Raw genomic sequence first — 27,482 nt, forward strand, 5'->3', positions numbered from 1 at the left:
TTATCACATTTAGAGCCCATATGAATGTACCCCGAGTCTGATTTGATTAAATCAGATTTTAAAGTTTCAGATATGGGTCACATATGAGTACAAAATTCAGACGCAGCCCACTTTTGCTGTCAGCGAAACGTCCTCTTACTCAGGCAGCGGAAAACAGCACAAAGGTTACTTTTAATGAGTGAATGTATGGCGGCTAAACAAGGCATTTATGTATTCACCGTGTAATGTCAGAGCTGCATTAACAAATTGTATGTTTTTTTTGCACATAGAGTTTGGTATGTCCGCTTTTATATTCACAATATTAAACAAGACTGAATTGCGGCTAACTTCGGGAATTCTAAATGCGGAAATGTAGATGTAAAGTGACAAAATGCCTTTATTGTGAAACATATTACCGGAAGCGTGGAATTATGGCGCTTCACGTCGCTGTAACCTCGGCAGAGACACTCCATACACACTGCTGTACCGAAGACTAACTGTTAAAAAGTTATGTGACACAACATGGACTGGTTCGACACCTCCCCGTTCTGAGGCCGGAACGAAACATTTTCGATAGGAGAGGGAGGAAACCTGGAATAACTGTACTCAGTTCCACAAGGTAAGAAGATACTCCAATCCAAAAAAACAAACCAACAAACAAAAACCTCATTAAGGTTGACTGACTCCAAAAGTCACACGTTGAATCTGTCTTACAGCAGTACAACTACACGAGTACTGGGACAGCGGGATTCGACGTCTGCCCTTTATGTACTGTTTATTCGTTTACGTTTGGCATCGCTGTATTTTCAAAGCCCCAAACTTGTGACATGAACGAGGAAAAAGTCGACGAAGACTGTGGACATTTATACTTGTGTTAGTGAAACGTATGCGTAGTGACGTGCTTTTACGACGGTCGGTGCTGAAGAGATGGGTGTTTTGGTGTGTTCGGGGATCGGGCACAAACCGATATCATGTGTTACACGAAGTTGTTGTGTTTATTTTTGTGCAGCTGTGATTTTAGCACACCATCTCCAGCCTGACACTGTGGGGCCTCCCCTTAGACAACGCCTGCATGACAGCGCCTCCTCAATCCAGCAGGGGCGTTACAAGACCGCGGAGCCTCTTTACCCCTTTACTCTTTCAGCAGTAATCGTGGGTGCTGTGCAGCGGTTCAAATTCAGAATCGCGATTAATTGCACGATCATGCATTTAGCCCAAATAATTGGCTTTTTTTTTTCTTGTTAATGTCATATCACCTGTTTTATCCAGTAATTTATTCAACGTTAGTGTATTGTATACTTAAAAATCCCTATCCATAAAAATCAAAATACGCATCCTTCTTCCTGTTGACATTGGCATCACTCTCTGATCTCTCTGACAATAGAACTAACTATTGTTTCCTGCTATTATTAAGCATACAGATACTGTATGTTATCTGTTTCAGTTAAATTTGAATGTACAGTACGACACCTTAAATCACCGGGGATAGCGTGCTTGGAATGTTGTACAGTTGACAGTGATTGTCCATAGGTGGCATCTCTCAAGGAATTTGCACTACGTGCTTCCGTAACCATGTTTGTCTTTGCCACCAGATGTTGTTGTGGCCTCCTGTGGTCAAACAGTATGATTGTCCATTGACTGTTATTGTCCGTAGGCTTGCAGCACTAGTATTTCCCACTTGCAGTAAAGGACAATGTGGTGTTTATTAAGCTTACGTTAAAATCAATTAATTTCACAGTGCACTGTTCTGTGATGTGAACAGTGCAACAGTGCAACAGCTTCCTTCCCAGTAGGAGGTAGCAGTAGGTCATAATGTTGACATGTTGTTTTGTGAATACAGTACAGTAGCGTCTACTGCCACTTTATGGGTGCCTCCAGTGGAAGTGAGTGACGCTGCAGCTCTGCAAAAACTGCTTTGCCACAGCTGAAAGTAGGATTAGCAGCTGCTGCTCCCTCTTCTCCTCTCTCTGGGTCTCCTTCTTTTTCTTTCTCCTTTCTGCAGCCCATTCCATCCATACCAGACATAACTTCTGGCCAGCTGAGTCAGTCTCCAGTTTCCTGATGTAGTTATCTGTAAAAGTACAGTCAGAATCACCATGAGGCTTTATAACATGTAATTACAGCGTCTTTTGGAACTGTGACCCTCCCCCCCCTTATGCCACAACACATTGGTAGTAGTGAGTGTATGATTCTGATACACACTCCAAACCAACCAAAACCGAACACACACGTCTTAGTCATACAAAAAGCCTGCTTAGCCACATTTATGCGCACATGTAGATCTCGGGGCTTATTCTTCTATGCCTTCTGTGGCTTTTGGTAGCTGACAGATTTAATGGGACACTCTGGCTTTCATTTTTCATCTGAAATTCAAGCAGGAGAAAAAAGTTTGGGTCATGTAGGTGGTCAACACAGACAAAAAAAAAAAAAAAAAGACTAGAAACTAACAGATACAAACTGTTACTGATTTAATGACAGCGATAAGACGAGGCACACGTCCATCAAGCTCAACCTAAAGAGACTGCACACAGGCAGATGACGTCGCCTTAAAGCGACACATGTCTCTTTAAGGTCCGGTCCCTACGTTTTCGACTGTTACAAAGTTCATATTTGGAGGTTAAAAAACATAGACTCTACATAAGAACTGGACTTTGTTGCACTCAGTGATTGCAGGGTGAGGTTGTGAAATAATGCTAGAAACTCTCTGGTGGTTTTGGAAATGATGTTTGTGTATAGTTGCATGGAAAGTGATTGCAGTAATGGTGTTTCTGATGACCCAACAGTTTTAGTCACAAGTTTGTTCAACAAATGTCCTATAAATATTTGCCTTGTTAAGTTCGTTTGTTATCTCCAGACACTGCTTTACATTCTGTGTCTATCAATGGGTATTTGTAGACAGTTTATCTAAAGTGATAAAGTGAGCTATTTAAAGGTGCATTGCATATAATTTACCATCACCAAGTGGTTGTTCCATGTCCTGCTTCCTTATTGCTCGTCTTAATTTCTGAAAGGAGATATTATAGCCTTGAGATACAGTAGATTAAATTGATATCTTATTTTAGGTAAATGCATGGATACGGAATCCAATTTTTAAAGTTTAGAGTTCTCCGAATCCTCAAGGTTGTGTCAAGACCACAGAGATACACTTGTTTGTTTTCTTCACGTAACCTTGATTTCTCTTCTCCTGCTAATGTCATAATTTTACTGTGAAACTGGTTGTAAGCAAGTTTGTTAGAAATATCCGATGATAAAGTTTCTACTTATTGCAGTAGTAGACACATATTCCTCATGGACTACTGTATGTATATTCTCTGTGCTGTAATTTTTGTGAACTTTATAATACAGGAAATCATGACTTATCAGTTCCTCTGTGGCTTTTCTTATATCTAGCACCATGAAGCTGAATCCACAACAGGCTCCTCTCTATGTAAGTATGATGTTGATATTTTACAATACTTTAAATACATGCAGATAAAACCTACTGAAATTCTAGGTGAAATTCTAAGCTAGTTGTGGGTGAGCTTTGTTTGCCATGTACTGTAATTAGCATGGCACGTTCGGTGGTTCTTTGCTTCAGTTGAAATAACAGTAACTATATTGGAGAGGGGTCTTCTTGTAAATAATAGTAACTATATTGGAGAGGGGTCTTCTTCATCCTCAAAGTGCTGGTCCCAAACTCTTGCACATTGCTAAGTTGCTGAGGTTTTTCTGAGGTTATGCTAACCATGCTAACTCTTTTTTTCTTCTCTGAGTTTCAGTGTCTTTTGTATCTAAGGTAGTTTTCCTGTTGCTGAACATATCAACAACAACTGGCAGCGCACTAATTGGTGCAAAGAAAAAAACAATTGTATATATTTTTTAATTGTTAATAAATAAAACAAGTTTATATTTTGTCACAACAATGATGCAAAAAAGATATAAAAATAAATTAACTTTATTTGTGAAATTTTTGTGCAAATACGCTGTTAACAGGCAGCCCCCCAGCACAGGGTTCCTCAGGGAATCGAACCCACGGCTCTCTGCTTCCGGAGCAGACATGCTAACCGCTACACTATGGAGCTGGTGGATTTGACTTTCAACAATGTGAATGAAGATGAGTCAGAATTAGTTTTTTTAAAAAAAGGTGAAAATCTCTGTCTCCCTCAGGGACAGTGTGTGTTGACTGTTCAGCTCAACAACGATGATGTGTCTCGTGCTGAGGGAGAAGAGCCTGAGAGGGAGGAGGTGGAGGTGGAGGAGGAGGAGGTGGAATTTTATTGCCTATTCTCTGGATCTACACAGAGACATGTCACCAGCACAGTGCGTGTCAGCCGTGTCACTCTTCAGGCTGTGTGTCCAGGTAGGCTAACAAAAGTGCTGGTCAGGCCCAGTGTTTTTTTTTTTGTTTGTTTTTCTACTTTACAGATAAATTCTGCCTTATTATTATTAGGGTCATGTTTCATAGTAATTGAGTAAGGATTACATTGTGCCTACTTCACTCTCTCCCTTTATCCCTGTATATGTGTTGGTGCAGCCCATCACGTTTGTGAGCAGGTCCTGGTGACCTTATGTTGGGCTCGCCCGGGTGCACCAGTAGACTCTCACTCACAGGAGACTTTCACCTTTGTTCAGGTAACGTCAGTGATTGTTGTTCATTTTAAATGGTGTCACGTTGTAACAGGCCAAACTGGTTAATCTTCTGTTAGAGACAATATTTTAGTAATGTGGATTAGTGTAACCATTAGATATTGATTAAAGCTAGCATCGACACAACTTTACTTTCAGACTTTTGTTCATGTGGTGATAAGTAAAAGCCTTGTGCAGACCTTCAGGGCCTTCCTCGTGGAACTAGCTTGGGGTCAGATAGCTATGTCCAAAGCACATAACTTCCCTGCTCACCACGCTCCAGTGTGTCCAGTGTTAACCCTTTACAGTGTTCCAATTTATTTTCAGGGTCTATACATATTACTGCAATTCTTTTAAAGACCCTGTTTTTCATAATGTATTTGTGCTGTGTGTAGGATTTGGCTCTTGACATGGCCCACTTCCTGCTTGACAGCACAGATCCTCAGGAAGCGTTGTTATTGGACGACGAGCAGGTATTCAGGAGGACTTACAGAAAAGTAAGAAACCTTGTGTAAGACTTAACAATTACATGTTCAATTTGTGTTTTTTTCCCCCCAGATTCCGCTGAAAGTGTGTAAAAGGTTGGACCAAAGCCTGGCTCTGGCCCTTGAACACCTCAGCCTGCCTTATCACACACGTGTGCAAACGTGCACACAAAGGGATGTGGGAATCCATATGAATCATCACACACAAACAGATGCACAAACACACAGTGACATCAACGGTTGTCCTTCAGCGACGTGCACAGATCCATACTTGGAGATGTCCACTTGGATGGACAGACGCTATGGTAAGATGACATCATGGTGTTTTCACCGATTGTGTCCATGGAAAGTGTCATAATTCTGGACTTCTTCGTCCGACACTCTCGCCCCAGTGGGCTTTATGATTCCCACCAAAAAAAAACCAAAAAAACATTTCTTTTTGTCTGAGTGTGCACTTCTTTCTAAAAAGATCACCTTTTATTCTAGCTGTGTGTCAAAGCCAGAATCTCTACAATCTTCTTCACTTGGCTGCCAGTCATGGTCTATGGATGGTGGCCTCATTCGTCCTGCAGCAGGATGGTAGCAGAGAGGCTTTAAGAAGGGCTGACGCTCAGGGACAAACAGCAGCGGATGTGGCCAAGAGCAGAGGACACAAGAAGCTTGGAAAGCTCTTCACCCGGTGAGTACCACATTCTGTCTTTCTGGGATTCTGCGATGACCAACACAGGTTTAACATACTATAGATTAGGCTAAGGCCCAACATTAGCAAAATTCCGTAAGAATCGTTTCCATTATCTGAGGCAAAACTGATAACGATTTTTACAGGATGCAATGCCTGGGTTTCGCCAAATGACATGTGCCCTTAAAATAGGTTTGGGGATAAACGGCTGTATATTAAAGTGAAAGTCACTAGATGGCAGTATTGCAACTCATTTTAATTTTCTGGGGATTGTCTGTCGCATGCTGGTGCCAGCAACTCATACAGTGGTTTGTACAGATAAATAAATAAATATTGCCAGGCCTACATCGGTATCTGTTGATATCGGAAATCGGAAATTAGGTGTTTGGACAATATCGGCATATCAGATATCGGTAAAGAGTTAATATCGGCCATCCCTACTATCGCTCTCTTCTTTGTTGTCATTGCAGACATGAAGCCTCTGAAGAAACAGGGGTGAAGCCAAAGAAGGAGCTGCTTCTTCTCCCAGGTGAAAAAGTCTTTCAGCATCATGCAGACCTTGGTACCTACACTCTCACATTCCTCAGCCGACAGCAGCAGGAAGGAGAAGCGGAGGCCAATAGAAAGAAGAGCTGTCCCTTACTGGAAGATGTGGAGGAGCTGAGGAGACTGATGAAGAGTCACAGAGGAACAAAGGTACAGTAAATCAACAGATTTCCTTTGGTGCCGGGAAACCTGTGCCTTTGTCTCAGCCGTTTGTAGGAATTACACATATGAAAAAGTCTTGTTATTCAAAGTAATATCAATAAAGCGTTGTGCCATTATTTTCTCTCTGCAAAATATACATATATATGCAGACCAAAACCATATGATAATGCGCATGTACATGATAAACTACGTTTTAATGACAATAAATTAGCATATATCTAATGGAAATACACCAAAAAATTGGTTTAAAACCATGTGTTTCCCCCATATGAAAACACGTGTAATTTTGGGAATGAAAAAGTACATGTACTGTTCATGTTCCTATTGGTGATTGCTTTAGTGGCTTTGATCTTCCGGATGTGTTTCCTTTTTGCAGGGAAAGTCCGGCTCTGATGCTAATAGAGAGGTCAGGTCTGCCTGCAGGCTGCAGCTCAGCCACAACCGTCAGGGGTGCAGACAGAGTGCAGGCTTGTCTTTGGTAACCACCACCACAACAGATGAACAGGGAAGTCCTCTGTCATTGGAGAACAGAGTACAAAGGGAGGACCCTGCTGTTGTCGCTCAGACTTCCTGTACCAGTGGAAGGTTTTCTCAGGGACAGGAAACACAGGGTGGCCCGAGTGATACACAAGCCGTCAGCCGTCTTACTGCACAGAAAAGGAAAAACAAAAAGAGGAATATAAGAACCACCAGACGCCCACCAGAATCTACTGTCAGTGTGAGGTCCCTAAAGGCTGAGATTGGAACTGCAGGGGGGGAAACAAAGACACCAGGAAGTGGAGCCGAGAGAGAAGGAGCTGGTTCATGGACAGAACCAGCAGAGGCATGTGCTACGATGGTTGACTGTGAAAAAAACAAAACTCAACGGCAACGTCTTTGCACCAAAAATATTCCATGTGATGAAGTTGAGAAATCAGTGGACAGGCAGAGAGTGGCCTCGCATTCTATCTCAATCTTAGCAAAACAGGAAACAGCGGAGTGGCAAAGCGAGGTGCTGATTGGTGAGCGACAAACAGAAACAGTGAGAGGAAGTTCCTCAGCAGCACAAGACTACTCTGCCCAACCTGTGGATTCAGCTGCACAAAAGACAGGTGAGTTTGTTAGAGCGCTGAGGATTAAAGGCATATTTCACGTTTTTACAGCGCGGCCTTGGAAGTATTACACATATTAATCAACACACTTACATTTATGCATTTAGCATACACTTTTATCTAAAGCAACTTACAGAGGAGGATCAACATCAGGGTTATCATGATCAAGCATGTGGTTCCTCTGGGAATCGAACCGAGACAGAATTGTTTAATCCTGATAATTCATGATTGGAAGTACGATCATGATTAATTGCGAACCACAGTGATAAATCTGATTGGAAATTTTAATTTACATGTTTACAGCCTGGTTGTTCTTTAAGTGGTTGCAGTCTTGTGTGAAAACATCATTTTGACAAAAATGTGTCTTTTAAAATGGTGCTTGTTCTTCACAGCTATGGGTCACGAACAATCACAGCAGTCCCACGCAGACCCTGCCCTCTGCAAGAACACCAGCCTCATCCAAAATCACCACCTAACTGAAAGACAAGTTAATAATATTTGCCACCATAGCAAAGACCTGGACCAGGGGGCAGGTGAAGAATCCAAGAGCGTTTGGTACGACTGTGACAGAACAGATGTGAAAAAATGTGATCTTCATGCACATCCAGCTTCCCCCCTGCTTCCTCCACAGTTAGAACATGGTTATAGTTCTTGTCAGCTGTGTACAACACCGAGTCAGCCACATGCTGCTGGAGCACAGCCAGCACCATCACATGGGCCTGCTGCACAAAGACGGGAAGTCCACGCACCACAGCCAGAGAAGGAAGTAGGCCCAGATTGGAAAGACGGAGGAGTGGAGGAAAGCCGAGCGAAGTTGTCTAACAAAGGGAGCACTTACAGCAGAAAAAGCAGCGCAGCTTCAGACACTGAACGAGGAGGAGAGCAGCAGACGGAGGCAGAGAAAGTGGCTAAAAGCAGGAAAAAAAGGAGGCAGAAAAAGGGTCGAAAAGGAGGCGCTAAACCGAGGCTTTGCCCGAGCTCCAGTGTTGAGTTGAAACGTCAGAGCGAGACACAGACAGAACAAGTTACAAGCTGTTGCTTCCTGTTAGAGTCAAAAGCCAAGGACCTTGGACACAGGGCATATGTTCAGTCTGTCGCACAACCTGAGCCAGCCAGCAAAGAGGACATGGTCAAGGAGTTAACGCAGCTTCCCAGGCAGACGGAGGACACCGGAGACTCTCCAGAACACAACGGTGACTCTCCGGCCTTTGAACTCACTTGTGCTTGTACTACAGATCAGGAAAAAACTGACCCTGCTGAGGTCGCTCCGTCACAGACATTAGAGGGAAATGATTCGGCAGCGGACAAAACAATCCAACATGATCTTTCCTTTCATCACGGTGTTAGTGACACCTCAGGCCTGGATGAATTGGACACTGCGCTGATCAATGGAGAGGATTCATCGACGATGCAAGTAATCAGAAATGAAGCTTTTGATGCAACAGAGTTAGAATCAAAGATGGCTGTCAGTCCAGTCCAGCAAACGTTGGTTAATGAAGAAAGTGTGGAGCGACCAAACATTGGAAAAGCGTTGTTTGAGCAGACAGAACTGTTGGATCTCGAGAATCTAAAGGACTTTTCTCTGGACGCCCAGGACACACAGCCCTCGTGTCTCATGCTATTTCCTGAGGAGAATACACAGCTAAAACTTTTTGACGCAAACATACCAAAACAAACGTCTGTGGAATCAGAAACCTCAACTCTGTCGTGTGAACTGGCAGAAGATGTTTTGCACCTTCAAATGGAAAATGAAAGAACAGGGTCCCCTGAGGTGGGGTATTTACTCCATTGTTTGGCCTGTGACGTGGACACGGATCAGCAGCAGGAGGTAGAAAAGCGGCGTGAGCTGTTTTTGGGTGGGGAGGAAGAGGGTGAGGATACGATTTGCAATAGACGAAAGGAAAATAATTCTGAAAAATTCCAGTCTTCCTCTGCAGTGAGCAGAAGTATATTGGAGGATGAGACTTCTTCAAATTTAGATTTAGAAAAAAGTATAAGCTATGATGCAAATCTGGTTGCAACCGCAGTCGCAGTAGTAAGTGTAGCAATAGCATCAGCCATCGTATGCATGGAGCGGGCCCAGGAGTCTGCAAGCAGGAAAGAGTCTGCGTCAGCACTAGGTGTTGGTACTCCACAACCCAGTGACTCATGTATGTTACCGACAACCGAAGAAACGCGTGACATACTGTCAGAGGACTTCCACTTTGTAAATGAAACTGATTTGACCGAAGAGCTGCAAGCCACTGAGCATTATCAGACAGGAAGTCAGACAGAAGCTAGCAATTTAACACCATCAGAGCCGTCTTCTTTACCAAAGAGGCTTGAAGAAAGCCCAGTGTCAGGTGCACACGACCTGGTCGTCGTATGTTCACCGCTGAAAGAAGACATTAGTGAAGTTGACGTAGAACCTGCACCGGAGGCAGATGAAACCACAGCAGCTGACGTGAGCGGTCAGCGTCACATTCAGACACAAGGCCAAGCATCCTGTCCTGTTACTGACACAGGACAAGCTCCAGAAGACGTCCTCAAAGAAAGGTTGATGAATGTGGAAGAGAGTAAAGGACAGTTGTTAGGTTCACTGCTTGAAGAGAAGGATTTGAAGGAAAGAGCAGGAAGTCTTTTGGAAAAATCCCCAGATTGTGGGGATAAGGAAGGAGGGTACAAACTTGACTGTTGTGAAAAGACGGAGGAACGATCTGAGACCTGCCGTCAAACTACCTTTAGTGCGTGTCACTCAGACTGTCAGCCTGAGCTTCATGACAGACATTCACCTCTGCCTGAAACTCCAGGTGAGGGGGAGCGCCGCCCTTCGCCACTTCCTGTCGCACCTTGTGACACAGCTTCTGTGGTTGACCCTGGTCCAGACCTGCCTGTACTGACCGTGCCAACAAGTGTGGACTCAAGCACCTTTGAGACGCCGCTGTCAAAAGTGGACATGGTCCACGGGGAAGCTCATGGTTCAGTGGTTATTGGCGAAGACAACCTAGCGGGTGTTATTTCGGATAAAGACTCTGTGGATACGTTGGATGGTTGGGCAGGAAGGAAAGTGGAGAAGGAGGTGGTCGCAGTGGACGGCGTCTCGGACACAGGTGAATACACAGCCTTGTCTTTCTGTTGGCTTCAGCGTAACAGACTTTGAAAATGTAAAACAGTGACTTAAAGCTTTTCACAGTCTGTTGACTAGTGCAGGGCTCCCCAACCCTCGGTCCGGGGACCGGTGCTGGTCCGTAGGTCATTTGGTACGGGGCTACAGTGACAAGATGTACTTCAGTTGTACTAATTTACTTCATTCAAAACAAATCCAGTCATATCCCTTGGCTCAGAATAAATGAAACTCCAACAATGGTACGGGACCGACCGGACTAGAGGAGGAACCAAAAACATAAAGTTTATTATAGTAACACTGCACTATCCTTTAAAGCCATAACTGCCTAAAACATTTGAGTCATTTTACAATCACGGCCCTTTTTTTTTTTTTTTTTTAATATATCAAACAGAGCTTGATATTTCACGGAGCTCCATTGTGTTCAGGGTTGACAGAGAGGGAAGCGAGTGGCAGAGGAATGGCGTCAGTAACAAAGCGCAGACTGTCCTGGCATGTGTGGGAGGGAGTGACTGAGTGAGACAATTGTTGATTCAGCTTGATCTTTGTGTGGAGCTCTGTATCCAGTCAACTGGATGATATCACTGAGATGTAACACTGGATAGTGAGCCTGAGAGGTGGGCAGAGAAATAGTTGTGGTGCGGACTCGGAGGCCAATGAATAAAACTCCAAACAGAATCATTGGTCTGATGCATGTAAAGCACATCTCCTACGCTTATAATACTGATAATAATTTAATGTACTCCAAATAATGTTTGACAAAAAAAAAAAATCAAATCCAACCCAAAGTCATAATAAAATCATGTCATTGTCCTTCACAGAGACAGAACTGTTTCCAGCAGCACAGGAAGAGTTCCACCAGAGCTGCAGGGACACAGGCAGCCCACACACTCTGCAGGTGGGTGTATCTGCCCCCCCCCGACCCCCGCAGTTGATAGCACCATCGTGCACATGTAACACAGTACATATTTGCCAGTTTGAACTGTTGTGCTCACCAGCTCCATTGGAGATAATCAGATGTATGAAAATCAAACGTGTATAATCAAATGTATGAAAATCAAACGTGCTTTTTTTTTATTGCATTATTTTTTTAAATGCACATGTTAATACATGTTATTAACCATTATTAAGAAGATAATATGATTAACCTTCACCACCGCAGTGTGAAGTCAAAACTACAGCAGTACAATACAACCGTTTCTTGTTATACTTGTGTTCATTCATAACTACAGAAATGCTCATTTTTATTAACCATTATTAAGAGGATAATATTATTAACAGTGTGAAGTCAAAACTACAGCAGTACTGTTTTTAAGTAGCTGTATTTAAAGTGAAAAGTAACGCTGAGATGACTGTGAATGTTTTGAAAACATTAAAAAAATGTTTCTTGTTTTAAAATAAATTCCAGTCCGTCTCTTCCTCCTGTGTCGGACACTCAGACGGTGAGGTCTCCATGGTGGTCTCCACCGGTGCCAGTGAGGAGATTTGGTCTTTGGATGCAGTCACCAACACGGCCACTGATCCTGCGCGACTGTCCTGGCACTCAGAAACTGAGGAACAAGGTAAAGCACTTTGAAAGTCATCGCGCTGCTGCTGTCACAATCGTCTTTCATGATCTGACGGAGTTCATACAGAAACAAAATAAATTTCCCTCCTGGACACTGCCCGAGCCCCTACAAAATATACATAAAATAAATATGTTGTGCAAAATTTAAAAAAACACTAACCTCTCCCACAAAGTCCGAAGAAAGACAGAGAGTTTGGGTGTGACTAATAAAAAAAAAAAAAATACACATCAAGTTTCCGCCCAAGGAGGAACAACCCACATTCATCAGGTAGAAGAAATAAAACAATTTTGTGTCATTATAACTACATACCCCCTGTTACATGTATTTAGCTTAGTCTTTATTTCTACACGTTGATAGATATTGTTCATCAAAAGTGGGCAACCCGTGGTTTCTTTTCTTTACCTTCAATAGAGATGGGAGAATGTGACGGAGAAGAAGAAGAAGGAAGAGACCAGCTGCCGGACAACCCTGTCCACTCTGCCATCTTGAGAGCATCTGCTCAGTCCATGTCTGTGGCTCGTCGTCACAGCTGGCAGGCGAGCCTGAACGCTGCAGCTGATGATGACATCACACAGTGCAGGTAAGCTCTCACTCTCCATCTGCCTGTGTTTGTGTTTTTCTATATATTGTTGTGTATATTTTAGTTTAGTTTTTTCCCCTTTATCCTTTATCCAACATAAGCACTCACCTCAAAACTGCTCGACCGAAGCTGTTCCTCACGGTTCAGCTCATCTTTATTGATGTTCCTTTGTAATTAGAATGTGTTCAATGTTTCTTGGTTAAATGATTCCAGTCTGGCTGTCACTTCTTGTAGCTCTGGCAACGACCTGTCTGAGGAGTTGAAACAAACTCACGCCCCTCTTCCACAACACAGGTACTCGGTCCTCATTTACATCATACATTCAAGTTCATTTCTTCATTCATTTCTCCACATTTGGTCATTCATGGTCATACATTCAAGTTCATTTCTCCACATTTGGTCATTCATGTACTAATGTTATCTCACATTAAAACATGTGTTTGTGGAGATCATAGAACAGATTCACTGATGATGATATTATTATATCATATTGCTGTGTGCTTATCAGTATTTCAGAGGAGGATCCGGGCACTCTGCACAACGACAGTGAGGAGAAAGGTGGACCAAAAATCAGACGGACATTCAGTTACTTCCGTAGTAAAATGAGCAAGAAGGGGAAGGTGAGGCCTGTGGTACACGTGGAGACAGTCGTTGTCCTCAAAAATATTGCAGTCGCTCACAGTCGGCTTTTGAAGATCCAACAAATTGCATGCTGGGTATTTTAGGTGGTATGTTAAACCCAGGGTGCTTTGGTGGAACTAAAATATATTTTCTTGAGGTGTGTGTGAATGACAGACCGTGTATGGACTGTGCATTAGAATTAACCACATATTTGAATCGTATTAATTTAAAAACCATCTCTGTATCTGTTGTGGTTTTTAGGATAAAAAGAAGGAAAGAAGAGGTGAAAAAGAGCAGGAGAGGAAAGAAAAAGATAAAAAGAATCCAGCTGCTCCTTCCTCCGTTCCAGATGCTACGTGTCTGTCCATAACCTGTCAGCACTGCACCAAACCTCTGCACAACAAGGACACGTTCCACTGCAACAGTACGACGCTGCCTTTTTACTATTTTCTTATTTCCTATTTTCCTCATTTTTCTTGCGACTAGTTTTTTATGAAGGACAATATAAAGAAAAAGTGAAACTCTTGACTGTTAGTGGAGTACTAACAACTCTGCCAGGAACAGAAAATAATTTTGGAATAAATGATTTTGTTCTTTTATTGCCTTTCTTTAGATGTTTGCTGCCTGCTGGTGCAGAATATCTTTATTTTAATTGTCATCAATTGTTTTTTGCAGGTTGTGGGCTTAACATCCATAAAAGCTGCAGAGAGAGTTCTTCCCTCTGTCCAAAAAGCAAAGCTAAAGTAAGTTTTTTTCCCTTATTGTACAGTGAGACAAAAGTTCATTTCACTCCAAACCAAACCACACAGTGTATACGTGGTGTTTTGGTTTGGTGTTTGGTCTTTTTATTCATTTTCATTATGATGAAGTTGGTAATCCAACAAAAAATCAGAAAAGAAAAGAGCAAGAAAAAGTCGTTCTTAATGGTCCGGCCTTAGTGTCAGTACGACCAAAAAGAATTCACCTGAAGCAGTCATGATATTTTCAGCCTGGGCCTATTTAGTTGAACACAACATTTGAATTGAATTGAAGAAAGACACACACAAAGATCTGCTTCAACAGCTTTAGATTTTTAGTCAGCAGCTACCACCGACTGCAAGAGTATTTCATTTTCTGTATTTAATTTTGCATAGATGCACATGGTCAAATTATTAGGTATAAATAAACAACGATTTCTTAGACCAGACTACAATGATGATTTTTTTTTTTGTCTTTGTCTTTAGGTGCCGTCACAAGTGCCTGATGTTGCTGCGGCCTCCTCCGTCAGCACGAGGAGTAAATGTAAGACGCCTCGAGGAAACGCACACAACGCTGGAGCTGTGTTGCTTTGTCATTTATTTAGTCAGTTTTGTGTGAAAACGTCAAAGAAACGTGCTGCAGAATGACCTTAAAACTCCATTTCCAGCATTTCGCTCCACAGTAATGAATGTTCGATGTTTTCTTCATATTTAGCTACGTCTTCAGTAGCATCTCCATCAGCCTCCTCCACCTCCTCCTCCTCCTCCTCGTGGGATCACTGGAGCACAGTGACCAGCTGTGACGATCAGACTCCTGTGATGTTGCTACGACGACAACCCAGCTTCTTCAACACACACAGTAACCTGTCCAAGAGCATCTCCACCAGCAACATTGCAGGGTTGGGAACCACACGCACACACACACACACACACACCAAACAGAGTGCTATAAGGGATCTAGTATAAATGTAAATATATATAATAATATAAATGTATAAACATTTTTGACAAAAGAACATTCAAATTATATTATATCTCATCTGATCCTTTGACTGAATGAACACATTTTTATGGCTGACGAAAAGCTGCTTCATCTATGATATTTGTACTTGTTTCGTCTGTTGAAGATCTTTCTGTTATTATGATTGCATGGTAAAACATTTTTTATATATTTATATTTTTTATTATTTTTCTCTTTGTAGATTAGATGATGTTACAATTATAGGTCTGAAGTTTCTCTCCCAGTCCACCGACTCTCTTCATCGAGGGAATAAAGTCAACGCCTCAGTCGAGTCTCTGCCCGATGAAGGTCTGTGATTACTTACGTATCTAATAGTGACATTCAAAGATCCATGTTTTTGAAATATATTTTAAAGCTGAGTAATTGAGATATTTTCCTGTTTCTGCCGTTGCTCTTCATCTGTGTGTGTGTGTGTGTTTAGATAGTGAAATCTCAGACAACCAACTGATGGAGGAGTTTGAGTGTGACTTTAAGGATTTGGAAGCCGAATCTTGGAGCAGCACAGTGGATAAGAAGTTTTTGAAAACACTGAAGAAAGATGACATCAAACGACAGGATGTCATTTATGGTAAAAATACGCTGAAAGTCATTTCTGTCACAGAGCGACTCGCCACGATCATGTTGGTGACGCCAGGAGTGTTCTCTTTTCACAGAGCTTTACCAGACGGAGTTCCACCATGTGAGGACGCTGAAAATCATGTCTGAGGTTTACTATAACGGCCTGCTGAGGGAGGTACAGCTGGAGACTGACACGCTAGAAAAGGTGAGGATATCAAAAAAAAAGTCAAACATGTGCAGTGATTTTTGAATAATCAAAACAAGGGCACTGTTTTTTTGGAAAGTTTTTCTTTCTATGCAAAAGGCACTGTTTTGATTATTTCAGATTTTTTTTTTTGGAAAGTTTTTCTTTCTATGCAGATGATATCATCTTCTTCATGGTTTCTATATTGTTGTCATATTTAGATTTTTTTATTCTCCTTCAAATACATTTCTGTAGATTTTTCCTGTCTTGGACGACTTGCTGTCCATACACACAGAGTTTCTCATCCATCTCCTGGAGGCGAAAAGAGCTTCATCAGGTCAAGGGCAAAACAACAACATTTATTTAATCCGCAGCATCGGGGACATCCTGGTTAAGCAGGTAATCACCTTTAGACCTACTCCAGACGAAGATGATAAAACAAAATTATAAGAAAAAGTTTTCTGAGAGTTAGTACATACAGTAGTTAGAGTTTGAAAATAAACATAAATTTAATAATTAATGATGCGTCCTTTTAATTAAATTTTGCTTTCCCCAGTTTTCAGACTGCAGCGCTGAGCGCATGAAGAAATCCTACGGAAAGTTCTGCAGCCGTCATCACGACGCAGTTAATCTTTACAAAGACTTCCATGCTAAAGATAAGCGCTTCCAGGCTTTCATAAAGGTTAGCTGTAGCTTTTCTTACTGAATGTCATCACTTTAGAGGGGTTTTCAGTGGCTTGCTGACTCCGTGTGTCTGTCTTTAGAAAACAATGAGCAGCAGCATCGTGCGGAGGCTCAGTATTCCAGAGTGTATATTGTTGGTCACGCAGAGAATCACCAAATATCCCGTGCTCATACAGAGGATACTTCAGCACACCAAAGGTAAGGTCCAGAAGTCCCTGCAGCCTTCGCTGACTAACATCCACCAACTCTGGGGCAACATTTGGAGTCACATTTTTGCATATTTTTCTTGCTATTTTTCCATAGTAAGATACATTAAAATACATCATTTTAGAGTAAAAATAAAAACATCTACCTGCCACTGATAACCACGTAAGCATGATTAATTGTGATTAATCTACAGCTACGGTGTGATTAATCAAAATCAAATTTTTAATTGTTCGACAGCCCTAATTTTTCAGTTGCAAATCTCATAGAGGTCCAGGTTTATTTCTCACTTTCACTGCACACAATTTTTAAAAAACTGATTACGATTAATAAAAGCTGAAATAGACAGAATAAAAAAAAAACTGAGTTTATTTTTGACGAATAATAAAAGCTGAAATAGACAGAAGTACTAAACCCAAGACAATGGCTTTGGAATGAAAGAACGCTAATGCTGGGTGTACTAAACCCAAGACCCAATGGCTTTGGAATGAAAGAACGCTAACCTACACCCCCGCTGTGGAACATCATGTGTTCAACCAGACTCGGACACAGATTTCAAAGGTGTCTGTGAGTCACTGCGCTGCGTCAAGGAGCTGATTACAGCCGTGGACAGTAAGGTCAACGATCAGGAGAAGAAACGCAGACTGAGGGAGATCTACACGTAAGGCATATTTTGGATCCTTCTCTTTACTGTTTCACGATTGCTAACAGGGCAGCGTTTGTTTTTAAACAAACTATCAAAATATGTCTTTCAGTCGCACTGACAGCAAGTCCATCATGAGAATGAAGAGTGGCCAGATGTTTGCCAAAGAGGACCTGCTCAGGGGGAGGAAGCTGCTGCACGACGGAGCGGTGCAGCTGAAAAACTCTGCCGGACGACTCAAAGGTTTGCTTGTTTTTGTTGTCGTTGTTTTTTGCTACGCACAGACATGAGGAAGGTTGATGACGTCTTTGTCTCCGTGCTGCAGATGTCCATGCCATGCTCCTCTCCGATGTGTTGGTCTTTCTTCAAGAAAAGGATCAGAAATATGTGTTTGCGTCTTTGGTCAGCACCATATATTTCAATACTCTTATCATCCTACACTGCAAAATGACATGAACAGCACATTTAAACTTCATCCTTTCCTTTTCCAGGACCAGCGCTCCACCGTCATCTCTCTACAGAACCTGATCGTTAGAGAGGTGGCTAATGAAGAACGAGGTCAGCTGTTGGTCTTTGTTTCCCCACAGTAGTTCGTCAATTTTTATCATTGCTCATATATACACACATATATATGTATATATTTTTTATCATTGCTCATATATACGCACATATATATGTATATATAAATATATATGTCTGTATATGTATATATGTATATGCACATATGTATGTATGTATGTATATATATATATACATATATGCAAACATACATACATACAAATGTCTATGTATATGTATGTATATATATATTTATATATACATATATGTATATATGTATGTTTATACATACATATATGTGTATATATATGTGTATATAGATGAGAAGTGAGTCCCGTGGCTTTATTACAGTGTAAAATGTAACCCAAAACGTTACATTTTATCATTTCTACCACTGCAGTGTTTCTTTTATTTTTATTTTTTCTTCTTCTTCAGGTCTCTTTGTCATCACAGCTGGTACAGACAAACCAGAGATGGTGGAGGTGTTGGCCAGCAGCAAAGAAGAACGCAACGTATGGATGGCCATCTTACAGGATGCCATGCACTGCATGTAAGGAGACCCTTTAACGTACACTTTACTCCAGTTTTATTTATTATTATATTATTTATTTATATTATAAAGTTGTTAAAAAAGTGGAAAGAAATATATCAAAGAGGTGATTGGGTTATTCTCCACTCTGTTAGAGTGGAGAATAAAGCCGTAAATAAACAGAGAAATAAATTACCTAGATTTCTAGTTCAAGATGATTTCAAGTAACTCTGTGTGCTTAGGGACAAAGACGAAGATGACGGACCCCCCAGTGAGACAGAGGAGGACAGGAGGCAGCAAGAGAGCAGAGCAAAGGAGATCCGAGGTGATCACTGCAGAAAAAAAAAATTGCATTCAGTTCTGCTGTGTTGCACTGGTCTCACTCATTCAACGCGTCTCATTCCAGAGCTCCTGAGAAAAAAGGACGAACAGATCATCTCATTACTGGAGGAGAAGGTGGTGATTTTCAGAGAGCTTGCCAGCTGCAGTGTGGCTGCAGAGGATCCGAGCACGTCTGTTCGGGAGCGCATGTTATTCAGGGCCACAGCTGAGAATGTCACAAAGGGGGAACCAATCATAAAGGATGCCCTGAAGGAATGTAAGCAACACTGATACTACAGTGTGTGCAGTTCTTTTTTTTTCCCCTTGTGTTAATGCCAGCGATGTAAAGTCAACACATTTTCCTTTTTGCCTTTTCGTTCTCCAGTGGAGCGCCTTCATGCTTTAGTTGGCACTGGTGCTGAAGTGGACTGCAGTAATCCATTTGGTCTGACAGGGGGCGACATGGGACCAGTGTGTCTGCCCAGGAGAGCCGAGACATTCGGAGGCTTCGACAGTCATCAGATGAGCGGCAGCAAGAGTGAGAAACTCACATGTAGAAGAGTGTGTTTTGATTGGCAGTTACACTGATGTTTCTGCCGCAGGTTAGAGAAGTACACCTCAGTGTATTAACAATTACCTTGGAGTGCTTTTAGCGGCACCAGAGCAGCTGTATGTTGTCCCTGCCTGGATGACTTGATGGATAGTTCAGGATCCAAACTGTGGCCCAGGTTCCAGTCAACAGAACTCAGTCTGGATATTTCCTCTGTGTCTGTAGATGGAGAGAAAGAAGACGGGGAGGAGCAGTTGGACCTCCGCAGGACTGAGTCAGACAGTGTGCTGAAGAAGGTTTGTGTGTTCGTCTAATTCAAACCTTCAAACATGTGACATGAAATCTAAAAAAAAACCCAAATCACATTTCCTGAGTTTTGCTCTCATTTTTGCATACTTTTCTCTCTGTGCCCTAGGGAGCTACTGCAAATCTACAGGTGTTGCTGAAGAGGACGAATGGGGTAAAAAAAAAAAAATCTTATTTAATTTTATTGTCATCATCCAAAAACACAAACTGCCTTTATGTCACTTTATACTGACAAAGTGTCAAAAATGACAAGGACCACCTTTTTGATTCTATTGGTTTTGAATATTCATTAATAATATCATGTTAAATTAATATTAACACTATTTAATAATAATAATAATATTAACATATTATTGATTAATTTAAAATTTATAATAAATTATATATATATTATATATATAAACAATTATTTGTAACAGTAGTCTCTGCTGTGACTCTTTAGCGCCCCCTGCTGATCTAGACTATCTCACATCAAGTTCAAAATCTTCAACTAACCTTGACCTCGAGGGTCACAACCACACCATTGGCATTCACTTCTTTACGTTTCTTTTTTTTTACAGCAGGTCCAACACAGTGTGACTCATCTGTACCAGCTGCTCATCTCACTGCAGGTGAGAAAAAATACCCACAGCTACTTGATTTTACTTCCACATATTTTGTTTCTTTATCGTTACCACTCGTTTCCTCTCACCTTCAGGCTGTTGTGGTCCAGCAGGACGTGTGTGTAGAAAACCAGCGGCAGGCGCTGGACGACTGGCAAGCCACCATTTCTTCCACCGTCTCATCCACATCCTCGCTCCTCTCCTCGTCTTCCTCCCGTTCATCCACACTCACTGAGCAAGGGAAACACAAGAGCTTGGAGATGCAGCGGCAGGAAGCTGCCAGCCTGCAGGTTCATTCAGTCTAACATCTCTGTCACTGCCAAAGACACTTCGTATCGTGAGCTGCGTGAGTAACGTGTTCCTTTATTACAGAAACAACAGGCCTCGTATCAGGACGAAAAGAAGAAGAAAGAAAAGGAATGGGAGTTGAAGGAAAAATGTCTGACGGAGCGGGCGAAGAGGCTGAAGGAGGAGGAGGAGGAGACTAGGAGGAAGCACCTGGAGCTGCAAGAGGACAGAGAGACACTGCGGAGGAGGAAAGAGGAGTACGAGAGAGAACTGGCGTGGCTGAAGGAGGCCCAGAAAAAGTTGGAGAGAGACGAGGAGGCCCTGAGGCGGGACGCAGAGAGACTGGAAACCATGAAAAGAGACAAGGTGGAGTATCTTATCTGGTCTGTTTGACCTCTGTCATGGTTGCGTGCAGAGAGTTTCTAAATTTCAAATCTTTGGTGACGCTGTTGTTCTTCAACAATCCATTTGACAGTTGTGTCAGTTGTAGACCTGACTAAGCCTGGACTGACACAGACCTGAAGTCTGGTTCCATAGTGTAGCGGTTGTCATGTCTGCTTTACATTCAGAAGGGTCTGGGTTGTATCCACAGCATAACTAAGTACATAATCCTCATGTAAGGCTCTTATATAGATAAAATCATCTAAAATAACTAAAGGCATGAATAAAATCATCTAAAATAACTAAAGGCAGTGAATGTAAATTGAGGCCTTTAGAAATGCATGCTGGGAGTTGAGATTGTATTTGAAGCTTACTGTATCTTTGGTGAAAAAAAACAAACACTTTTTTCCCACAGTGTGTGCAAAAATCAACATGAGAGAAGTCAAAGTGGATGGAGGAATTGTGGGAAAATACAACGTTCATCTTTGTGGCCTTGTGTGAAAATTAGTTAAAAATTAGTTTTTAGTTTTTTTACTGATGAATTTGATGTTTACTCATTAGTTTCGTCAGCCCAAGTTACAACATTTCTGCTCCATCTTGAGTTAATGACAACCAAATGATCTTTGCAGATGGAGAGGTGTCCCAGGTTCCAAAGAACTTCCTCCATCAATTCCGAGGACTCTGTTAGGTACCACAGCTCTGGGTCTCTGGACCTGGATCTGAAGGACACCGCCGATGTGCCGAAGGAGGTAAAAAATACTTTTACTTTGAAAAATATTCAAAGTTACTGTTCAACATCTCCAATAGAACGATGACGATGATGTCATACACAGGTGGAGCTGTCGTCCTCCGCTCCGACCAAAGAGCCGTTCCTTCGCATTGGATCAAAAAGGATGGGCAAAAACCTCAACCCATTCTCTTCCTCCTCATCTAAGACACAGGGAGCAGAGAAGTCCCGGGATTCCCAGCTGTCTACCAAACTGCTGCAACTGACCAAGTCCAAAGAAAAGAAGGACAAGAAGAAGAAAGGTAAGACAGAGGAGGAGACACAGACAGGTCGGACGGAAGACATCACAGTCCTGCCAGGGCTGGTATTTGAACATGGAGACGTTTGGGCCACAGGGTGTCCTGAATCTTAAAATGCAGGGACAACCATACAATATATTGTGATATACTACGATACTATAGGCACAATTATATATATATATATATATATATTTAAAAAAAAAACAACAATTTATTTGTATGAAAACTGTCGGTAAACGCTCAATGAAGACAGCAGAGTGGCGCAGCGGAAGCGTGCTGGGCCCATAACCCAGAGGTCGATGGATCGAAACCATCCTCTGCTAACTGTTTTGTCGCTGCCATAGTGTAGCGGTTAGCACGCCTGCCTCGAGTCCATGGGTTTGATTCCCATTTCCTAAATATGCGATCAAATAGTTCAAATATAATATATATATATAATAAATATAAATATACATGCTTAACATCAGGTTTCTAAAATTAGAAAAGGATCTACGTTTGTAATCGCTAGAAGAGAAGTAAAAGTATGCTGTAGAATATTGATATGGTATCTTCAAACAAAATAGAGTGAGACACACAGAGAGACATGGATCAGAGACTGAATTCTCAGCACAACCGTCCTATCACAAAGAGTGATAGGACAGAATATACGGCTGCAGGAGATCAGATTATTTCATTAAAGTGAGGATTTTGTCTATGATGCCAGGCTTGACTGTAAGCCAAGATGAGAGTGGTGGTGTGCTGCCAGTCCTTATCCACACCCCAAGGACTGGGGGGTAAATGGAGTTATTGGCTAGATGGGTAATAGAATACAATAAATCCAAGCCCCGTATAGGAAACTAAATGAATTTGCTTTTATTCCTTCTCAGAGAACAAAGCCACAGTCATGTCTGATCCTCAGAATGATGAAGACATCTTCTTCTGCTGATCACCTGGGCAGCACGTAATGTATGACCTTTAACCTCCTTGGGAAGACAGACTAGCACTAGTGCAGAAAGTGAGAACTGGCCCCTCATACCAGACAGACTGGAATGTGTCTGCAGTGTCACCGACGAGAAGCCAGTTGGATTCCCAGGATATCAGTGTCACCAAAGACTTCTCTTCTCTGAGGCATCATGTACAATCCATCAATTCATTCTTTTTAATATTTAGCCCCGAGTCACCGTGTTCATTACTCTGTGGCACTTTACGCTGCATGGGTTTGACAGAGAACAACTCTGGACACTTAGTGACACCGAGCAAAAAAGAGAAAAAGAGTGAATCTGTGAAAACACGGCAAAATGAATGGTCTGTAAATCTGGGAAACATTCGTGAGCAGATACTCAGAGCTGAGTGCGATCAGTATACACGTTATAAATATATGTGAACTTTATACCATGTGTGAATATGAGTGTGTGTGTGAGAGAGTTTCTGAATAGAAAGGGAGATAGTCAGGGAGTTCCTTAATGCTCGCTAATGCTGTTTGTTCCGTGTGGTAAGCAGTTTTTGGTTCTGCAGAACAGGAGACGTTCACACAGTCATTATATTCCTTTCAAGGCCATCTTTTTTTTTTTTTTTTTTTTTTAATCGCTCTCTGGATCCAGAGAACAGCAGCATCAGCACAGATGCCTTCTCCAGCCATTTTCAACTGCCTGCGGTGATGGAGGGAGTTCTGTCCTCCCCTCGTGGGGTGAGGTCTGTCAGTGGGGTGAATTTTTGCACCTGGGTGTGAAAGGTCGAGGTTCTTGGGAGACAAAGGTCACAAGAATGTGCCATTGACACATGCTCCAGTAGAAAAGGAGAGTGATCTCCTTGTCATTGTGACACAGCACACCACTGCACACAACCAAATGTGACCTCTGCTCTTACCCACCACCAAAGTCAGCAGGGGGCAGCATAAGCACCCGGGGAGTCTGCTTCCTTAATCACCAAGCCACCACCGCCCCACAGAAGAAGAAGGTGGAGTTTTTCAGCTGGTGCTTCTCCACGTACTGTGTTTCTAACTGGACATACAGCAGCTACCTTTGTGGCACGTTGAGGTTACAGCATTAGACCAGAAAAAAGTACCACGTGCTACAAAGGTCCCAGGTGACACAGTACGTGCCGTACTCGGAGTTAACCTCTGCCGATGTCAACTGCTGTTTATCGTGTTATTGTTAGAAAAGCTGTTTGGTTTTTTTGTTGCCTTTGCACAGTGTTAATGTCACTGTAGGCTGTTGACGATACTGTATATTTTCACATTGTGCCCAACATAACAACAGAAAATATATCAGTTGTTAAAAGTAGATTTTCCACAGTAAAAAAAACCCTAGGTCTTTGGAGATGATAGAGTTTGGATGAGGGAGATGGAAACAGTGGAACACTTAATTAATTAATTAATTGAGCTGGAGAGAAGAGGAACGATGACAGGAACTATAGATGGAAAGATGAGCAGGAAATAGAGGGTGGAGGTGGAGGATCCGTTGGATTCTTTACAGAGATATGACTAAATAAAAGGCTTTCGCTGCAAGTGAGACGATGAAGATGGAATGACCAGAAGGTGTCGGTAATGCAACAATAAGTGCCAACTGTTCCAGGAGGACCCAGAAAGGAAGAAGCCAGGAACAAAGCTGGATGATTGTCAAGGAGCTGGCTGTCAACGCTGCCTCTGTGAGCAGCCGATGTTCCTTTAAAGTCTGCACGAATCCACGGTGCGGTGTTAGAGACCCGTGCCCGTGGAGCAGATACGTGGTCTCATGATGTGTGTTTTAGGCAAACGGCGAGCATTGTCTTTTTAAAAAAAAAAAGAAAAGGTTTTTAAACAGAGTTGTACTGATGTTCACTAAATAATGTGCTGAAATAACATAATATGAGGAGAAAGCCTCACTTTTAAAGAAATTACCACAAAAAAAATGCAAATTCGTCTAAACCTCCAAGAGACTGAGTCACTTGTGATATCGATACCCTCTTCTTCTGAATAATTCCCCTCGCATCCATGCCCAGAAATAATTCATAGCTTTGGATTTACACCACATTGATTTTCTCCTCCTGTTCTCTGCACAAAAAAGGAAAAAAAGAAAGAAAGAAAAGACATACACGCTGTATCTGAGGAACAATACTCCAACCCACTGTGTCATTTCCTGCATTGATCTGCTGATTGGAGCACATCTGTGTTGAAAGTGAAAGCACAGCAGTCTTGTTAATCCACACCAGGGTTCTGTTCCTCACTGCCTTCCACCGTTGAAAAGGCCACAAACTGGGACTGATGGAGAATATCTCTCTGCAGGTCCACATGCCCACGTATGAACAGCTAGAGTGCAACAGGATTTGAAGGTCCCAAAAATCTCATTTTCTCCAAGCCTGTTATATCTTTTGCCAGCTCACTGAGTCCATACAAAGCACAAAAAAGTTTTGTCAAATTATAATGTCCTCACGGAGTCACTGAGCACAGAGTAGAAGGCCACAAACCCCATTTCCAGGGAAGCTGGTACGCTAAAACAAAAAAAGCATAACCGTGTAAAACTGTACTTTGTTAATGCACCTGAACCTTCTTTTATCAGGTAGTGGTACAAACATATATTTAGTATTTATAATCTTGAAACCCAAACTGTTGCTAAGCAACCTGCGAATTAAGAACCCCTCAGATATGTCACTTATGAAGTCATATTTTGCCGTGTGTTGCAGGAACTGATTTAATTCCTAATTCTCTGACTTTTTGTTTGTCAAATTAAGACTTCATTGAATTGGCACGCTAAAGATTTGTACTTTTATTTGAACTGGGACGATCTTGTCTGGAAAAATATTTTTAAAAATTAACCACACAACTCAGTCATCAGAAGTGACAGATTAAAGGTGGTATGTAAATGTAACTATGTGGACGCCTTAAGTATTTAAAGTGAGTCGTTGGATTCTTGGTTTCAAAATGACTGGAATTACATGTAGGTAGGTGATAAAAGTCCGTGTATTAACGTCAGCAGTTTACAAACTAGGGGTCAGAGTCCTCCACATGACCTCAGCTTTCAAAGTGCATTAAGAAACATCTCTGCCAGGGGTTCATTTTCTTGTTTTTCAAATCAGGAAAATACATGATTGTTACGGGACTTAACTGCTCCCCTGAAGCAAAGTCAAGGGGGGAAACAAGCTTTAAAAACTATTTTAGAAAAAATACAAAAGCATTAATTGATGTTTGATGAGTTGTTTGTGTAAAAGTGGTATACAAAAATATATATTTTGAGTTTTGCTACCATGTGCTTGAATATGCGTCTCTCCTGTGTATATTTTGTCATCAGTGTGCACTTTTTATTAAACAAAGCTTTACAACGTTCATGTGGGATTTTAGAGTGCCACACTTGCCCTTGGGTTGTTTGCACTGTGTGCCAAAGCATTTTTTTAAATGTTTTTTGAACAAATAAATAAATGAATAAAAAAGCATAAAAAACAGAAGGTACAAATATTTTATCATGTGATGTTAGAAAAAGGGTTAAGCACCACGTGTACATATTTTTATGTAAAAATTTGGCTTTTTAAAGTTTTGATAACTTGATTTTATTAAGTTGGACAAGTGAGGGTTGTTTTTTCTTTTTTTTTCTTTTTTAAAGATAATCTTGTATTTATCTCTCCCTTGTTGGGAATGTACAGTAATTATCTCTCTTCAATAAATAAGTATGCACTTTCTCATTGCTTGTTGTTTGGTTGTGGTCATTTCTAACATATTAAAAAAAACGTAAAGGAGTATATGTGGCAAAATGAGTTACATTTTATTGCAACATTTCTGTAAAGTAAGGCTGTTGGAAAAATTGATTCAAAGAACTTTTATTTTGAAGGACCAACCATTTTTTTTGTTTATATTTTTTTTATAAATATGACACTGAGAGCAGTATGTTGTTTTCTTTTACACTCGGGGCACAAGAGAACCAAAGCCCCCAGTGTGTTATGTGCAATGGACCCGGTCTTGTAAAAAGCATGAAGCTATCAAAAATTAAACATCCTGCTAAGGCTAGGGAAAGCACTCAGAGAGAGCAAACCGTTTGCAGTGATGCTCTGTGTCCCATAGTAACAGCACTCAAGAGTTTAGAATGGCTTTCTCCCTTCAACCAACATCCCCTCAAAATCAATCAAAACCGCCCATTAACTTTTTTTAAATGTGCTACTTACTAGGAAATGGGTCTAAAAATGTAAACTCCTCTGCTAAAACAAACAAACAAACAAACAGATGCCTTTAAAACTAACAAGCAGATCTTTTATTTGATAATGTCTCAATTTGCAATTACTCTGATGGAAACAGTAAGATGCTAAGCTAAGCTATGCCCAGCTAAAGAGGCGATAAGTAGAGAGCGTTAATTCCAGTTAACCTGTTTACCTATTTATCGGCTATAGCCACACTGTTGATTTGAATAGCACAACAAGCACTGATTTTTTTTTACTTGCATGATATTCAATATATACTTGCAAATATAAATTTAGTATTTCGAATATTTAAGCAGTTCATTATAACTCACTCTTGTCAAAAAAAACAG

The 27,482-nt window shown here is 41.5% G+C and overlaps 1 protein-coding gene across 1 annotated transcript; it reads left to right on the forward strand.

Moving 5' to 3' along the window:
• The first annotated feature begins 385 nt into the window (after window positions 1-385).
• LOC103379863 (A-kinase anchor protein 13-like) lies at window positions 386-26,640 on the forward strand. Its single transcript, XM_025056064.1, has 41 exons — window positions 386-598; window positions 3,370-3,406; window positions 4,126-4,318; window positions 4,493-4,590; window positions 4,980-5,057; window positions 5,143-5,374; window positions 5,556-5,748; window positions 6,219-6,444; window positions 6,833-7,547; window positions 7,940-10,636; window positions 11,472-11,548; window positions 12,059-12,212; window positions 12,630-12,798; window positions 13,033-13,092; window positions 13,307-13,418; window positions 13,681-13,843; window positions 14,095-14,162; window positions 14,643-14,700; window positions 14,872-15,055; window positions 15,359-15,465; window positions 15,599-15,745; window positions 15,831-15,940; window positions 16,175-16,318; window positions 16,476-16,601; window positions 16,684-16,801; window positions 17,348-17,468; window positions 17,563-17,693; window positions 17,776-17,852; window positions 17,942-18,008; window positions 18,444-18,558; window positions 18,780-18,862; window positions 18,944-19,135; window positions 19,244-19,396; window positions 19,634-19,704; window positions 19,824-19,868; window positions 20,275-20,325; window positions 20,412-20,606; window positions 20,689-20,970; window positions 21,615-21,734; window positions 21,819-22,014; window positions 22,878-26,640. Exons 2-41 carry the CDS (start codon window positions 3,374-3,376, stop codon window positions 22,934-22,936), a joined length of 8,220 nt encoding a protein of 2,739 aa, XP_024911832.1. The 5' UTR covers window positions 386-598; window positions 3,370-3,373; the 3' UTR covers window positions 22,937-26,640.
• Window positions 26,641-27,482: the final 842 nt, after the last annotated feature.

This window comes from Cynoglossus semilaevis, chromosome 6 (genome assembly GCF_000523025.1).
Source record: "Cynoglossus semilaevis isolate Cse_v1.0 chromosome 6, Cse_v1.0, whole genome shotgun sequence".
In the NCBI taxonomy this organism is placed as follows: Eukaryota; Metazoa; Chordata; class Actinopteri; order Pleuronectiformes; family Cynoglossidae; genus Cynoglossus; species Cynoglossus semilaevis.

Coding starts and splice junctions, on each gene's coding strand:
- LOC103379863 (XM_025056064.1), top strand. CDS start 3,374: ATGAAGCTGAATCCACAACAGGCTCCTCTCTAT. Junction 17,469..17,562: donor AGACTGAGGGAGATCTACAC/GTAAGGCATATT, acceptor TATGTCTTTCAG/TCGCACTGACAGCAAGTCCA. Junction 18,009..18,443: donor GGTGGCTAATGAAGAACGAG/GTCAGCTGTTGG, acceptor CTTCTTCTTCAG/GTCTCTTTGTCATCACAGCT.